This window comes from Tasmannia lanceolata, unplaced genomic scaffold, assembly GCF_043159265.1.
Source record: "Tasmannia lanceolata isolate RefF3 unplaced genomic scaffold, GAP_Taslan_0.1 ptg000002l, whole genome shotgun sequence".
NCBI lineage: Eukaryota > Viridiplantae > Streptophyta > Magnoliopsida > Canellales > Winteraceae > Tasmannia > Tasmannia lanceolata.
The window spans coordinates 29,412,123-29,430,036 of record NW_027518679.1 but is presented as its reverse complement, the minus strand read 5'-3'; the positions used below and the strand labels follow the sequence as shown (position 1 = coordinate 29,430,036).

General features: G+C 38.4%; 1 protein-coding gene and 2 non-coding genes across 3 annotated transcripts in view; 1 reads left to right on the top strand and 2 right to left on the bottom strand.

Annotated features, from left to right (window-relative positions):
- LOC143857884 (Cation efflux family protein) overlaps positions 1 to 8,264 on the top strand; it is a 48,492-nt gene extending 40,228 nt beyond the window's left edge. The window contains exons 9-12 of the mRNA XM_077368442.1: positions 1,215 to 1,320; positions 3,926 to 4,071; positions 7,784 to 7,875; positions 7,972 to 8,264. Coding sequence (XP_077224557.1) covers positions 1,215 to 1,320; positions 3,926 to 4,071; positions 7,784 to 7,875; positions 7,972 to 8,107 — 480 coding nt within the window. The 3' untranslated portion in view covers positions 8,108 to 8,264. The remainder of the gene's footprint in view (positions 1 to 1,214; positions 1,321 to 3,925; positions 4,072 to 7,783; positions 7,876 to 7,971) is intronic.
- A 3,315-nt stretch (positions 8,265 to 11,579) lies between these two features.
- Positions 11,580 to 11,665, bottom strand: LOC143845781 (small nucleolar RNA Z155). Its single transcript, XR_013234526.1, has one exon. It is a non-coding gene; the product is annotated as a small nucleolar RNA Z155 (small nucleolar RNA).
- Positions 11,666 to 11,707: 42 nt separating this feature from the next.
- LOC143845760 (small nucleolar RNA R41) lies at positions 11,708 to 11,790 on the bottom strand. Its single transcript, XR_013234523.1, has one exon. It is a non-coding gene; the product is annotated as a small nucleolar RNA R41 (small nucleolar RNA).
- Between the last annotated feature and the right edge of the window lie 6,124 nt (positions 11,791 to 17,914).

Here is a 17,914-nt window from a genome sequence, read left to right as displayed (position 1 = left end):
TACCTATCCTCTTCCTTAATCTCAGCAGATCCAGTCTTCTTCAACCAATGAGCCCAACTGCCCAGAAACTCCAGATCTATTCAGATCAGTATAACCAGTTCTACATCAATTGGTACCAGAGCTACCATATTTAGTTGTCTTCCATTTCTGTCCTACATCACTCAAGACTAAGGATCAGTTGCCCTTAGCTTGTGGATGAGATCCACTGTTGGTAACACTTGCAATGCATTCTGCTCTCTTTGCATACACTTTCCATTTGCTTGCTATCACTAAACTTCTCTTCTGCTCTAGTATTTCCAATGTTTTCTTTGTTGGTGGGTGTGGGTGGTTCCATAGGTGAAAGGCTTCAAAATGTTATAAGACCATATGGGTGCTATCCGGTCCATTTGCTTTCTATCAGTGAAATTATTTCTGGTCAAGCATTACCTCTGTTTCCTTGGCTTCCTGTCCACTATGCCTGATTCTGTTGGTGGGTGGGGTGGTTCCATAGGTGCAAGGCTTCAAAATGCTTTAAGATATACTCGGTTCCATAAGGGGGCTATCAGGTGCTTCCAGGAGAAGTCTGAGGCCTTGGATACACATCACCGATTCTTTCTTTTATGTATTATCACCATCTAGTTTCCCTATTTCCTTCTATATACTGTTGTCTAAGACTGGATGGAATGACAAAGCTGAATGAATTTCCAAAAAACGCTATCAAGTCCAAGAATTGAGTTCAATTAAGCCTACATATACCCTTTTTGTCAACTGTCAAGTACAAGAATTGAGTTCCATAACTCTAAGCCAACATATACCCTTTTTAAGTTTTTTGTCGGCTGTCAAGTCTAAGAATTGAGTTCCATAACTCAAAGACAATGTATACCTTCCATCAATTTTATTTTGGTACACGTTATAGAGGGTTGACACATGCTACTCTTCATGCATGCATGTGTGATTATATGGAGGCTTGCTTAATTCCATGTGTGCTTATGCAGAGGGAAAGATTTATTCATGATGCATGCATATTAACATGTGAGGTTTTGTCAATATCCTTATGAAAATTCTTGCTGTGGGACTTTACTTGCAGAAAGGTCTAAGCTTCCCTTTGGTTTTATTGGGAGAGTTTATGCATAATTTCTTGCAATTTAAATTTCTTGTCATAGATTGCTACATTCACTGATGAAATGTGCTGCAAATTTCAACTCAGTAGGCACTGATTAGTATGGCAATTGCAGGTGGATCCGTTTTTAAGTGTTAGTGCTGCACATGATATTGGAGAAAATGTTCGTCGTCAAATTCAGAAATCCCATCCTGGAGTTGCTGAAGTCTTCATACACATTGGTGTGCTTATTTGATTTCTTTATTTTATCTATTAAATTTAGATGTGTTAAAAGAATTAGATAGCTTATATTTGAGATATATTGAAGTTGGGTGTAATTCTCTTATGTTTATGTAGGCTTATTTCATGTTAGATGGGGGCCATGTAGGATGGCCATAATGGCATTAATTGCAGATATTTACATCATTTTATAAAAGCATCAAGTCGTGGGATTGAACCTCCACGAAATTCATCTTCTTTCTTCTTTTCTTCTTTTATTCTTCTCTCATACGAAGTTGTGTGGAATTTCTATACTTCAACATGTATGCACACCAATCCAAAATGCTAGGGTTGCAACTAGGGTTGGGTGGGTCGATTTTCCATAATCCTACCCTACCCGAGAAACTATCTTGGCTCGGTTCAGGTCGGGTCGAGTTTTTCCACATTTTTGCATTGAGCTTCGTGCAAATCCAAATGCACCTCAAATAAACATAGCCAATAGCTAAAAACAAAGAAGACATCTAAACTTATCTACAGATGTTAGGTTTTTACAAGGTTTTAAATTTCGGTTTCATTTTCGGTCAACACGGAAATGGAAATATTTCGGTTTCAGTTTGAAATTTCAGTGGGAATCTTGTAAAATCACGAAAACAATATGGAAACATATTCAAATGATAAAATCATAACATGAAACTTCAGAAAAATCTAGAATAAGGACAAGTACATACTTAGAAACCATCGCATAAACAAGAAAGGCATCTATGATGGCTTAATCACATCGAACACCTAGTGACATACATTGTCGCACATGTCTAGAACAGTAAAGTCAATAAAGTACACTGCAATGAAGCATAAGAAAGTACAATGACCCATCATCCTTCCAAGGACCCCAACTCTATGCCAATACCACAGAGTTACGAGGCGGTATTTGTCCCATGCCGATATGATATCCTATGCATAAGATACATTTACTTTGTTGTGGAGTTCAATGATGTTGCCTACCAAATATCATTCTTTACATTAATGAAATGAAATGGAATGCAAAGTAAAATGTCTGGAAAAAAAAACTTTCCCCTTTCTGTGCTTAGTCAGAGATCTTGTCATTTGTATGATGCTTTGGTTTTGAAATTTGATATTCCCATGGCTCTTCAAATTGAAATGCCAAGTGGCCTCACCTTCGATTCAAATAGGATGGGTCCACAAAGTATGTTGACCAAGAAAAATAAAATCATAAATGTTTTTCTACCTTTGCAATTGCTATTGGCTTCACTATTTGCATCATTTACATCCAAATAGAAATTTATTTGTGAATGCAACAAACCAAGGAAATATGGTGAAGATGATGGGGATGACGAACGAGTTTCAACAACTTTTGGTCGAAATTTCGACCATTTCGGTCTGAATTTTTAAATTTTGACGTTAATAACGGAGCAGAAGGAATCCATTGAGATTTTGTTTCGGTGGAGATGGAAACGGAAAGATTTTGGTTGTTCCGTGTCAGTTTCGGTGGAAATTTAAAACCATGGTTTTGCCCTTGGACTCTGATCCCACTTAACACTTAAAACTCTAAATGGAAGTTGAGGGGTGAGTATCAACATACAAATATGTTAATATAGAAAAGGCCTCCAATATTTGGCATCTAAAGAAAACTATACAACCAAGTAGGGAAAGTTTCCTCGACCTAAAGAAAGAAACTAAGCCGTCAGAGAACTAGAGCTGGTCCTAAATTAGATATGTTATATTTCTGAACTGATTCCATTCTTTATGGCACACAGGCAATACCAAATCCCTTAGTAGCCCCTACATAAGTTTTTAATGTTTAGCATGGTATAGTGAATAACTTCAAGGATTGTAGAAAACAACAAATCTTCACACCAAAAATCTCTAAATTTAAGTCATCAAGTGATTTAAGAAGGAAACTACTTTTTCACATCTCAAACCTGGTCACCTCAATGAAAACTATTATATGAATGAGTTTTTATATGGTGTTCAGAAACTTTAACTACACTTTTTGTTTTATTTTTTGAATGGTAGAAACTTTGAACTGCACTTCTGGCTTGAATACATGTTTTATCAACATTTGGTTAAGATCTATCATCTAAACTTCATTAGACATACTTTATAGTTGTAGAAGAATGTAATGCAAGTGGTCAAACTCAAGTATCAAAGGGGTGATTGTTGATCTGTGACTCTATATGTTTCCCTCTTTCTTTCTTTTTCCTTGCAACTGTTCTACTCGGGGTGAAATTCAGTATATACAAGCCACAGAAATGCTCCCGTCTTATCGTTGTTATGACCGTCAGAAAGGACTCTTGGGGTTCATAATCATGTATGGTAGAGTCAAAATCTAGAATATAAAGTCAATAAATATAAAGTCAATATAATCTAATATCAGTGAACAATTTTGCATGTTCATGTGTAAACAGCTAGGCATCACCTTATGTCAATATTTTAGTTTTAATATTCATTCCTTATTCATGATTTGTCTGTTTTCATTTTGTTTTGGCTTTTTTCTCTTTTTTCTTTTCTTTTTCCCGTGTGCTTTTTTGTCTCCTTTCGGTGTAGAGCTTGTCTTCCTTATTACAGATTCATTTGAAGATCTTCTGCTCTTCCAAATGGTTTCTGTAGATCCTGCAGTTTCACAACATCCCCCCAGTATATCTGACCAACAGAAGAATTTTAAGGGAGTGGAACACCAAAATCTGAACGATGTCTCAGAGCAACAAGATGCTGAAGCTATTGTTTCTTTTATCATTTCATCAAAATTTTCAGAGGTATCCCTTGGCCTACTTTAAATTGTTGTCAGTAAAAGATACTATGCAACCCTCTACCTCTACTACTTGCAGTTTCTGTTTTATGCAGCATACTATTGAATATGATAAAGGACCTTATGCTCATTGTCTCTTATCTGGTATATAATTTTGGATTTATGCTCTTAGTTAGAACTTATCTATAATCGTCCCCCTTACATTTTGGAATTCTTTTTTGAATGATTACATTTTGGAATATTAATTAACTTGCCTGTAGTAAAATTAAAATTATTTGATATCCTTAGAAAGTTCAAAGCTTCAACTCATGGATTAAGACGTATGTAATGAGTATTAGGTGCTTTCCATAAACATGTACTGAGATGTGGCTCTATCTGTAGAAGATATATCAACAAGTCAATCAAGCTAGACTCTTCAGGATTGAATTTGTTTTATCTCAATATTCGTAAGGGAGCAAGGACATTCAGGCCTATTTCATTGGTTTAATGTCTTTCTGGACTGAATAAGATATCGTGTCTACTCAATAATCCTCTGTTGAAATTACTACCGAGTTCTTAAAGCTTCAAGAGAAAAGTCGTGATCAGCTCCTTAACTTATAATATGTTCTATTTGAACTTCTTGATGTTGAAACTCGGATCCGAACGTAGGCAACCATCAATGCGGGACAACCATCCATGCAAGAAACAATCATCCTTAAGGTGACCAGGTTCCACTCTCATCCTCGCAATTTGGGCAGGGTAGAATACTACAACAGACATGGTTTTAGATTTGCACCGAAACCAACACTAAACGACCGAAATGTTTCCGTTCCCATATCCATAGAAATGAATACCGAAACCAAAGCACATATGGAAACCCAAATCGTATGAGTATTAGTGGTATACTATACCAGTATTTATTACATAATTATATTTATATGAAATGCATGTGAAATGTGGTATATGTATTATGTATAAACATGTGATATATGGTATGTATTAAATTATTGCAGTGCATGTCACTAGGTGTTCGACCTTAATCCATTATGAGTTGTTTGTTTAATCTGATGGGTTTTAGCATATATTTGTGCTTATTCTAACACTTTCCGAAGTTTCATATTAAATTTCCACCATTTGCAAATATTGCCATATTTTTCCATCACCGACGTATTTCCATTTCTGTCATGACTAAAACACATACCGAAATCAGAAGCTAAAACCTTGGATACGAGTGCAAGGAATTTGGACACTTAGCTTCTGATTGGATGAAAATGAATACTTTTTTTTTTTTTTGATTGGTTATGAATACTTTTTCATATTGTCGCACTCCCAGTTATGTTATTTCTGAATGCTTTCAACGGTTGAAGGCTCATGGGAGTGGCCGGCAATCTAGTCAAGGGAACCTTAGAAGACCTATACGAGGTGGTTGAGATGGAGCTCAGTGTGCCTATTAGTTTCAAACTGAAACGGCCTTTGATCAAGGTGCAATGAGGATCCCACCGTCTGTTGATACAATTCAAAAGAAGATTCAAGAGATTGTCACGACTGCTCTTCCAGTCAAGGTTTTGAATTTCGGTTTCGGCCGAAATTTCAGGGGTAACCGAAACGAAATTTTTGCCGAAATCCCGAAATTTCGGCCGAAATTCAGAAAGGCTCGTGAAATGTCATTTTTTTGGGCTGAAATTCGGTCGAGGAATAAAAAATTAATATTTTTTCCCCAATTTCGCCGAAATTGCTGAAAATTCCACCTAAATTTCTGAAATTTGGTAAGTTTCGGCCGTTTCGGTTTCTATACGTTTCGGTGTCAGTCTCGACCAAAATCCGAAATTTCGGATTTCGGTCGAAATTTAAAACCATGCTTCCAGTTACAATTTTCTCAACCCTGTCAGGCAAGGGTTTTCCATGTAATGCTAGTTAACCCTAATGATCAACTACTTCCCCATGTTGTATAGACTTACATGACTGGAGTGTCAAATCATCTTTCCAAAGTTCAAAAATATACTCGTAATCAACACATTGTCACAGTCAACAATGATATCCTAACTATCGCTAGATGTGAAATTGTGTCTCTTTCTCTCCCTCGTACCAGTTCTCTTCCCTTAAATGATGTTTTTTGTTCCTAATCTTTCCACAAATTTGATATCTGTAGGATAGTTAACTGAAGATAATTGCTCAGTCGTAATTCTTTTCTTTTTGTTGTGTCATACTAGACCTATGCACGGGGAAGATGATCAGAACGGTGATGTGAATAAGCAGATTACTTACTCAGAGGTTCCCGAAACACCAGAAATATCCTTTCTCGGCTTGGATCCAGCGAATACTGTGCTTGAAATCCCCTTCCCAATTAAAAAACAGTCATAGAATAGGGTTTGAAAACCTTTTTTTTTTTGTCTAATAGGGAAGCTGGGGTTTGGCGGGGACCCCTACCTGTTTATTTAAATGAGAAAGATGGAACAGTCAGCATACAAACTCTAACCCTATCCCAATAACAGGGGTGCAAACCAAAATACGATAACAACAAGACCTATCCTTAGAAGTAGAATCTAAGGAAAGGGAAATACAAAGAACCTTGAAAACTCCTAATAACTAAGAGCGTCTATCATCCTCTAACTTTACTTCCTGTGTCTCTGTCTCTTCCGCAAATTCTGATGGTTCTTCCTACTTACCTCCTGCCACGTCATTTTCGCGGGGCTTCTTTTGTGGTGAGGTTCAATCTTCGGTTGGTAAATTTTTAAGATCTCTTTCTTTCACTTCTGATCGGGGGTCATCTTCCATTTCTTCATTTTCATCAACTGTGATGCCTTGTTCACTATCCTTCAGTAGCTTAAAGGAGTTGGATAGAGTGACCCCCTCATCAACTATGTATGGACCATTTGATTGCTGAGGATTCTTTTCAATGGGGATCATGTTTCGTTCATCCTCTACTTCCACCTCAGCAAGGGCTGCAAACAGATTGTGTGTCTTGATGGTCGTTGTTTCTATCTTCTCCTGATTTGGTTTGACGGCGGATTTGAAAACCTTATCCCTCACCTGAGAGCATTTTCATTAGGGTTCGCTATGCTAATAGGGCTAGAGTATGCAAGCATTGCAGTTCATGATCTCTAAAGATACTACCAACATCAGGTGACACTAATATGCTTAAGCACTACTTGCTTGAGCACGCTAATATGCTTAACCTTATCGTTAATACCGTACAGTTTTTCTCCTTCCATAGAGTCCAGAGAATAGGAGAGAAGAAGATAGACCATAGCAACTTTCCACTAGCCCATCAAGGGGAATCAGCCCAAACGCCTCAAGAAGGTTGCACACATCAGAAGCACAAAGGTCCAAAGAACTCTAGCAACTGAACAATGGAGCTTTATATGGTTCACAGATTTAGCATCAGCAATACAATGAAAGCATGTCGACAATGATTCTCTTCGGGTGAATCAAAAGGTTAATCTAGTTTCCAAAGCGAGGGGTAACTATGATATGAACAAGTACATTTTTATGTCAGCTGCACACATTTCATACTGTTTTCACTTGGAGTTAATCGAATGTCATGATGGAATAATATAATGATAATTGTGATCAATGAACAGCCCCATGTGTCATGTAATATCAAGAAATGCTTAATAAATATTTCTGTAAATATTAGAAACATCACAGAAAGTTCTGTTTGCTTTTCTTTGAAAGAACATTTGATTTATATGACGCAGCTGTCTTATTTACATTGACATACTAACTTGAATTAGTTCCAGAAAATGGCTGTTGAACAAATAACACGCCATTCATTGCAAGGGAAGCTCTTACTACAAGTTCAGGTCTCCATGCCTCCAAACATGTTAATCAGGTATGTCATGGTCCTAAGCTATGTGATTTTCCTTCATTGACAGGATTAGGTATTTAAGAACTTGATTTTGTATCTTTATTCATGTCGGAACAAAAGGGACGCAATGGAGGTGGCAAAAGAAGCAGAAAGGGAAATTTTGAAGGCCGCCCCTAACATAAATCAAGCGAGTATCCTTCTAAGATTGGGGTATCCAATTGCTCACCTTGTCCTGAAATACCAGAAGGTGACATAGAAGGTATTCAGCATACTGAAGAATCTGCATGTGTTGAATTCTTTAGTAGGAAACAATATTGTGGTCATTTTGTAGGGATACGTACATAACTAATTTTGTAGATATTGATATTGGCCAATTTTATGAGGTTTTGAATCTAAACTACAGTTTTCCTGCACTTGCAACCACTTTTATCAACACATACTGATTTGAAATAAGGAATAACTGCATTTGGAATTAATTGGGTTTTAGGAAGACTTGGGGGATAAATTCCTTATCATCTTTTTTGAGAAAATTTATACGGTGGATGGCGTGCATGCACGTGCAGCCCAAACAGTGGGGACCACATTCTTGGGTGATCTAAACCGTTCATTTGTTGGGCCGAGATGTAGATAGGGAGAATTCGTTCAGCAAATCTTCTCCATAAATGATCATAACCCTCGGTTTTTAATTGTGCCGTCCATTTTAAACCTCCGCAAATCAAAGGGTTAGGAACATCATATGAAGAAGATTTCTGGGCACACCCTCTCTACATCAGGGCTCAACAAATGAACGGTTTAGATCAACCAAAAATGTGGGCCACTTTTTGGGGGGTTGCCATGCATGCGCGGCCGTCCACCATATAATTTCTCCTTTTTTGAAGTGCTTTTTTTAATCTACTTTCTGACTCACCATAAATGGGACCATCCACCGAAGTGTCCTAGGTCCTACTTACATTGTACAAAGATGGAAATTTGGGTTAGGAGGGGGAAAGAGACTAAACTAGAGAGTAGACCCGCCAAACGGGGGTAACCCGCACGGGTACGGGTAGAAATTACCCGTGATTCTACAGGTAGCCGTTTGATGTACCCGGGCGGGCCGGGTATACCCGCGGGTAACCCGGCAACTTCAAGCAGATCGGCGGCCGCGGAGGACAGTTTAACTTTGTCTATGTTTTGGTTTTCATGGCGGAGGGAAGATTTGGCTGCTTCAGCCTCCAACTCAGCACTGGAGAAGAGATCAGTTGTGGAGTGCTTTTGGTGGGAGTGGAGGGGTTTGTTGTGAGTATTTGAATCCATTAGTAAGTAGGAAAAGGGAGAAATAAAGGTTATGGGTTGTTGGTTTTGATGAGAGATGAGATTATAGGTGAAAAAAAAACAGAGGGTTTTCCTTTTGGGTGTTGATGAGGTCTAAGATTTGGATAAAGGTGGTTTTGGTTGTGTGCTAGAAGTATGGATTTAACAAAAAGTATAAAGATGAAATATTGTTTGCCATAAATCAACTAAAATATGAAGGCTATTTTTGTAAATCAGTGTGCTCTTCATTCGGATCTATTGTTTGGGTCACCATCCAAAATAATAATTTTGAACCTTAGGATTTAAATCCAATGGGCATGTTCAGATCTAGCTACCATGTCCAATTCTTGTCCATTAATGTTCGGATCCATCGGACCGGGTCCGGGTCTATTGACAACCTCAGGGTGGTTCTTCCCACCCCAAGATCACATTAAAAGAATTGAGTGAAGATCACATTAGGCTAACATCCAAAACTGTCTAATTTTTATAGAAACACCCCACTTGAGACTTGTAACAACACACCAAGTCTCAAGTGGGGTGAATATCTGTTGATGAAGACAATGCTCCTATGCTTCCATCTCTCTATGTTACAAAATTGTCTTGCTCTGTTTAACATATGGTTTAGGGTTTCTTTATATTCAAATAGGGTTATGTTAGGATTCTCCCTCTCTTTCAATATGCATCCAAATAGGGTTATCCAAATAAGGTTATGTTAGGATTCCCAAGCCTTAAAAAGAAAATAAGGAAGAAAAAAAAAGATAGATAACCCCCCTGCAGTAATTGCACACCTCCCTTATAAGGTGATTTGACATAAAGTTGCCCACTTTTCACATCAAATCAGTTATAAGGGGGTGTGCACGTAATGCAGGGGGGGGGTGTGAAAATATCATCTCCCTAGCATATATAACAAAACATAGGTGTGTATCTAAAAACTTAGATGGCACCTTAAAATTTTATTAATATGAAAAAATATACATGGAGATGACATAGAACCTTGCCTTTAACCCAACAAGATATAATGAAGAAAGATCAAGGGATGGAAGCATAGGAGCTACTAGAAGGCTTCCAATACAGTACTTAAAAGAGAGACTCAAATAATCCTACAGGGATAGCTTCAAGAACAGCAAAAAAAAAAAAGGGGATGATGAAGAAGAAGAAGATTGACAATCATTCTTTTATTCTCTAAAATCTCTCCACCATTCTACTTTCCCATTCCCAACTAAAAAAATCTTAACATAACGCTTTCCAATTAACATAAATAAAAGCTAATATAAGATAACTACTAATAATATCTAAGCTAATATAATATGAGAATACGGTTTCTACAGACAAGTGTAGATAAGTTACCTACACTAGCTTAAAATACAGTGGAGGTCCACATTGTTTGGGTGATCCAAACCATTCATTTGATTGGCCCTCACATTGATTGGGTGTCCACAAAAAAGTGATCCTATAGAGCTGATTTTTTGTGAGGGCCAATCAAATGAATGGTTTGGATCACCCAAACAATGTGGGCCTCCACTTGTGTGTAGAAACCGGTTTCTCCTATAACATACCCACTAATAACATCTAAGATACTACTAAGAAATAACTATTAAGATACCTTAGTATCAGACTATCAGCTGGTCATCTGGGTAGGAAAAAAGCACATTTCCCTATGCCCAAGCTGAAGGAGGGTATTGAAAAAGCTTGTGAACATTGCTCTATCTGCTTTTAGTCCTTGTAATTTTCCATCAACTTCCTTCAATTTGAGCATAAGGCAATGTGCTTCCCACCCCATGGTCTTCAATAATACATATAAAACAAGATTGAGATTATAGAATGCATAACAGAGAGAGAGAGAGAGAGAGGTGAAAAAGTGATTTTACCATTTTACATTATGGATAAAATGGTCAATATGGAGTAGCTCTCTTAAAAATTAGGGGTGAAACTTGGGTCGGGTTGAACCCGAATTTGGGTTGGGTTGGAAAAAATAAACCCCAATTGAAAACCAGGTTGGGTCGGGTTGGGGTGTCCAGCAATCCGACCCGAAACCCGATTTCCAATTCCTATGTAAAAAATTTTTACCTCTATATTTATTTTGTCATTATATAACTCAAATTTAGAAAAAAAAAAAAAAAAAAAATTTGGTGAAAGTCGTCCTAATTAACCCTCTTGTTGGGAACATCTAATGACTAAGGATGAGATAGAAATACAAAAATAAAATGAAGAAATCAAACAAATGGTGAAATCGGGTCGGGTCGGGTTGGAAAGATGGGTTCCTCGGGTTGGCCTCAACCCGACCCAACCCGACCCGAGTTGCACCCTCCCCTATTAAAAATTGTCTAGAGATTTTTTCTTCCTAAGCAGAGAGAATGATGAAAAAAACTAAAGGAAAGAGATTAAAAATAAACAACTGAATCCAAAACAAAAGAAAGAAGATAGAAAAAAAGGTAATCCGTTGATCAGATAATTGTAGTCTGAATTTAGAGTCTACACAGATTTTTTTTATTTTTTTCAGAGAAAACATATCCTCATATCAACGAAAATCAGTAAGAGAAAACAAAACAAGGAATAAAAGAGAAAAGAAAAGGCTCAGAAGGATCCATTGGTATTTTCTCTAATCATAGAATCAGAAAATAGGTAGTTTTTGTTCATCACAGCCTCTTCATATTCATTCCCAAATAAATCAAAATCAAAGTAAGGAAAAACAGTTCTCTCTCTCTCTCTCTCTCTCTCTCTCTCACAAATGAGAAATGAGGTTTGGGGTTTTATAAATAGATGGAGAAGAGGAGAGCTAGGGTTAGGGTTAGGGTTTCCAAATTTGACTTTTTGGGATTTTTTTATGTTAAATTACGAAAATACCCTGTTGTCTGACTCTAGGTTTGTGGGCCTGAACTATGGGCTAAAAAGCCATAGGCCCACTATTACATTAAATTACGAAAAGGCCCTATGGGTCGGAGCCAAGCTTTGTGTGCCTGAACTATGGGTTTAAAAGTCTTAGGCCCACTTCTAATAATAGCTGATGTTTTATTTTTAAAAAAAATAACGGAAGTGCCCTGTGGCTCGGACCCAAGCTTTGTGGGTCTGAACTATGGGCTAAAGCATTAGGCCCACTTCTAATTATAGCTGATATTTTACATTAAATTATGAAAATTGTCTGTGGTTCTGACCCAACCCGGACCCAACCTGAGTTGCACCCCTAGCTGCCCCAATAGATTCATGAACCCGTTAAGAGCACAACCATATTTTGATATTTTTCGCTAATCGTCTTGTCTTTTAGTATTTAAGGAGGTGCCGAAAAGGTTATTACATATCCCAAAAAGCTCTCAAGAGCCAAGAAAAAGACAGCTGTGTATGGTTATGATGTTATCATCGATTATGATTATCGATTCCACCCTTCCAAGGAACCGGACAAAATTACATATACATATCGATAGATATATAAAATATAAACAAATCAAGTACTATAACTATTTCGGTCCGATCACGCAAAGAGGAATTCTAGACTCACAGGCGACCTCGAGGCGCCCTCTTTGGTCATACTCCAGTTAAGATTGAAAATGACAAATCACAACTGTCTTAAATGGAATCTGACCAGTAGGGGCGCCTTTTGCTCCCTTTTTGTCCATGAGCCTGTGAATCATGGTTTGAAATTTCGGTTTCGATACCGGTTTCGGACCCACCGGAAAACGAAATTTCAACCGAAATTTTGAAATTTCGGCCGAAATCCAGTGAAACAAACAAAATAGTATTTTATTTGATATAAAATTTTGGCCGAAATTTTGGTAATTTCGGTCGGAATTTCGGTAAAATATTAAAAAAAAAAAAAACAGGTTTTTTGGGTTAAATTTCGGAAAAAACGAAATTTCGCCCGAAATTCCAAAATTTCAGCTGAAATAAAATACCATTTCGAGTAATGTTGATTTCGGTGTCGGTCTCCACCGAAATTTTTCGGATTTCGGTCGAAATTTAAAACCATGCTGTGAATCTAACATCCCTCTTGCGTAAATATCAAAATATGGTTGTGTTGATAACATTTCCCTTTATTTGAAAATTTAGCTAACAAAGTCCTTTTACAACCATGGAATCGAATTGAAATGTCGGTCATTATTTAGAAATACGATTATTTTAAGGGAATTGCTAGCGTCCATCGCAAAAGGCTTTTCACGGCTGGTCTGTCGTGTGACAGACCAGCCTTATTGTAATTCAATCTTATTGGAAAATGGGACATTAAGACCTCTTTAGAAACCATTGACTATATCATTTCTAAAACTATTATAACCATTATTTACAAATAATCACATTTAATTTCAAGGCTCCTTATAGTCAAAACCCAAGAGTCCCACTTGAAGTTTTACTGAGCAATTTGTCAAGAATTTGCTAAGAATTCTCACAAAGAAATCTGACTGTAACAAATAGTTCAGCAATAACTATGCCAAAGCTGTATCTTAATGTTTTTTGATGTCTCCATCTCTGGTTTTATCTTCTTCACTTCCCATCTCTCTATTCTTTTTCTCCCAAATCCTCCCATGATTTGAGAATGAAGAATCCAGGCTGAGATTGTTGTAAACAAAACAAGTTGATACCCCCAAAAGCTTTTGTTTCTTTCAAGTCTTATGCTGATTGAAAATGCCTTCTTCATTGCCTTCCACTTTTTAGTCTGTTTGGTTGCACTTGGTTGCCTTTTAGAGTATTCGAAGTTGTCTTCTCGTAGAGTAGTGGTAAATAGTGTTTGGTTGTGAAGTAGTTTCCTTGGTGCGGATTGTCATTACCAAAATAAGGAGACAGTATGAGTGTTATTACCAGTATAGAGAGAGGGAGAGAAAGGGAGAAGAGTGCTAAATCCCAAGACTCTACTAGCAAAAGAAAAAAAAAAAACTTATTTTTTTCAAGTAGTTTGGTGGGGGACCATGCCACATGGGCTGACAAGGGAGAGAGAAGGGAAGAAGTCTACTAGTAGTTTGAATCAAAACATGCGACCAAGCACCACTAGGTCTCTTGTAGTGTAACATTCAAAGCAATATTCATTTGATCCTGAAATCCATTTTAGGTCGCTTTCCAAAGTGATGGCAGCCCCATCAAATGCCATTTTGTTGCACCCACATGCTCTAATAAAAACAAAGCTTCCTTTGCTTGAGAATTCACTACTCTCTCTCCAAGCTACTCAATTTGTAATGTAAGCCTCTTACTCAACAATGACAGAATCATAAACATCCCAAGTGGAGACAAATTTCTTTAGAAACAAAAATCTGGAAAGCAGATGGAAAGTACTCAATAGTGATTCATAAGTCGATGATGATCTTCAAAATTATCCACGGGAACTGTGGGGTTCTTCTGGCTATAAAAGCATGCAATGTGAAATGAAACTAGAAAAGAAAAAGAAAGCACAACTAAGATAAATGAGTCATATTTCACCAACAAATTCTAGGAGGTTTTTTTTTTTTTTAAAAAAATTGACATATTTCATTAATATTAAGCTGGCATCCGGGACCAGGAGTCCCATCCTGCAATACAATATGTTAAATAGAAAGTGCTGGCACGGGCATACCTGAGACCAACTAGTAAGCACAGAGTAACAATACAAAAAACAATTATCCCTCACCTCCTCCTTTCTTCCTTTCGTCAACTAACATTCTTATAAGATTAAACAAGTCAAAAAATGCGGTTAACTCTGTTCTGGTAAGAGAAACCAACCTAGCAATCTGAAACCCTAAAAGCAGACGTGAAACTCCAAGAGGAGAAATAGCAGGGAAAAATATTCTGGAAGGAAAATCAAGGCGAAAGATACTATCTCAAGCCAAGACTATTATACTTCTGGATATAGACAAGTACTTCCTTTTGCTATTTACACCATAAAAACTGTCTTGGATAATCGTCAGGATCACCATCATCAAACATACATACATCCATATAAAGTAACTCCAAAATAACTACTAGTATCCTTCAGACTAAACTTCAAAGAGCCCACCATCAACTTTAAGAAAAACGAGAGAAGGATTCAACCCTAAGCGAAAAACACGAGGCCTCTCAAGCCTAGAGGAATCAACTTCCCGCCAGATAACCCAATTCCTAAACACTGCAAGAAATATAACTTCACTTCCCTTTGTATTCTTTCCTTCCTCCTTCTCTCCCTCTTTATCCTCTTTATTTTCCTCTTTTTTTCTTCTTCTTTTTGGGCCGGAAGGCTTTTATACAGGGTTGTTACCCTCGGATCCCTTAACCTCCTCCTCCTTCCCAACCTCTTTACTCTCCATCAAATTTCTAATTGCCATAGAGTGGAATAACTTTTTTGTGGCTTCCAAATCTTCATCGAAACCTATACCGAAAACATCGCCTATTGCCAATAATTCGTCCATTTCCTCACGGGGAACAACTACGTCCTCTACAGATTCTAGAGATTCCATTAGGGTTGAGTCCGCCTCTTGCATATCTTCAACGATGCCTATCCGGTTCCAGACTTCTAGACTGACTTCTCAATCAAGAGAGTCCCTTGACTCCTGAGATGCACCTTCTGAGGGACTTAACATTTTCTCTAACCATTCTATCTCCGCCGCCTTAATCTCCTCACATCGCTGACGACGCACCTGACGCTCATCTACTAGAGCCTTCTGGAAAAAATCCATCTTATAAATCTGAACAAAAATTTCTTTTGGATCAGATTTCCCTGACATTAGAAGGAATCTTTCTCTGTTGTCCAAAGCTTCCCGCTTATACTGCTTCCATTGCTGTTTCAAAATTTTCTTCGAGACTTCCTTGGGTGTCGGACACTCTTCCGACGCCAGTTGTTCATTGTATTCTCGGAGAAACTGTAAATCGCCCATCTCAAACGAGACTGCCTCCCACTTCCTTAGGTGTCAGACACTCTTCTGAGGCCAGTTGTTCATTGTATTCTAAGTCTCGGAGAAACTGTAAATCGCCCACCTCAAACGAGACCGCCTCCCACTTCCTTAGGGAAGAAGAGGGAGAAGAAGCCATTAAAAGGAGAAGAGGTCTAAAAGGTTTATCAAAATCCTCCAGTAGAGTACTAAACTTAGAAGTTAGGGAGTGGTTCTTGTGGTCCTCTCTCTTACGGAAGCCCAGAAGGTTCCTTTTAAAGAGAGACAAACCGCCCTTCGTGGCTGATAAATACTTTTTCTCGATCAACGCCTCGCCCCCAACCCCGAACCCTGATAACGTGAATCTACTTTTTTGAGCCAAGAGTCTGTAGTTAAGGCACCAGTCGCTTTCAACCGACTATTAGTATTCTTCGAAACATATTTCGAAACTGAGCTATTCTTTTTCTTTCTAAAGAAGTGGTTTTTGATCTTGACAGCCTTTTCAACTTATACGGGTTGAACGCTACCATCGGATATATCTTTTCTCGAACCTTTCCCCATAAGAATACTCGATTTAGCTTTTAAAAGCTTTTGACCCGATCGTTCTTTTGATCTGACCAAAATCCCTTTCAATGATGGGACTGAACTTTGCCAGGCATCATGCTGGATGGCCATTCTCGAGGTTGCAGAAAATTCAAAATCAGGCGTAGGTGAAACCAACGGCTGCTTTCCACTGGGAATGACCAAATTGGCCCAGAGACTATCGGAGAGGACCCATTCACCGGCGATCCCTCCACCGGAGGGGAGTCAATGGGAGCCCCTACCTCCGAAACCCCGGGGGCCCATCTCTCAAAGGATCCGTAAAAGGGCTTTAAAGGTTCCTCCACCAACCTGACTCCAATGGGATAAACCGTAGAATCTACCATGATATTTATGAAGGATAGCAAGCAGTTCCATAAAGGAGTTAAAAGCTTAACAGAAGCGAATTCCATACAATGGTCATGGCTACCCGACAATTGGGAGTTGAAAATCTGACCAAAATGATGACCCAGGGTTTCCACAGTAGAGAGGGACCAGGCATGAAGTGGGATATTAGAGAACCTCAGTCTCACCGTCCTTCCACTAGTATTTAAAATTGGAGAACATGGCTGGAGGGAGACTAGATAACCTCCCAAAGCATCACCCCCTTTACAAAGAATAGAGGTAGCTTGACTTTGGGATTCAAAAGTAAAAAGCATAGATAGAGGACTCAAACAAAAAGGTTTGCTAAGCTGTGGCAAGTCCCATTGTGCCCAGAACCAAAGCTGCTCCACGAGAGCACTGTTCCTCAAGGTGCCTATCAAGCAGCTTTTCAGAATCTTCTTTCTGTCACTGGCCACTTCGATGGGCATAGAAATTACTGGGTTACCTTCCCTGGAAGGCTCAGGGAAGATGTTGTGAGGCATCTTTGGGACCCATACCTTGCCAAAGTCTACCTTTCTTCCAGTATCTACCTTTGTGCTAAGCTTCGGCTCCAGACATTTCCTACAGATATTCCGCAAACCAAAATTATAGTATTTACATTTCAAACATTTCCAGTCGCTGGCACTATAATTTAAAACAGTCCTCCTGCCATTTACATTGCCATTTTTGAACTCCAACCTCCTGTTCATCGATCCCAGATCCTCCTGACTCCCAAGGGATCTGGAATAAGATCTGTGGGGAATCCATGGAGGCTCTGCATTCACCCCTTGACTAAGGAAAATCAAAGATCTTTGGCAGCAACTTTTAGAGATATTAAGAGTGCAGAACGCTTCTTGAGCTGAGTATCCACAATCCATAAGATCTAAATAGGATGGGGATACCCATTCTAGATTACAATCACAAATGCACTGGACTGAGAAGTTCAGCCTAGTCAGAAACTGTGCACGATGTCCGTAATTACAATGCCGGCAATTGAAAAACTCCCGGACAGACATGCCGACGATTCTAAACTC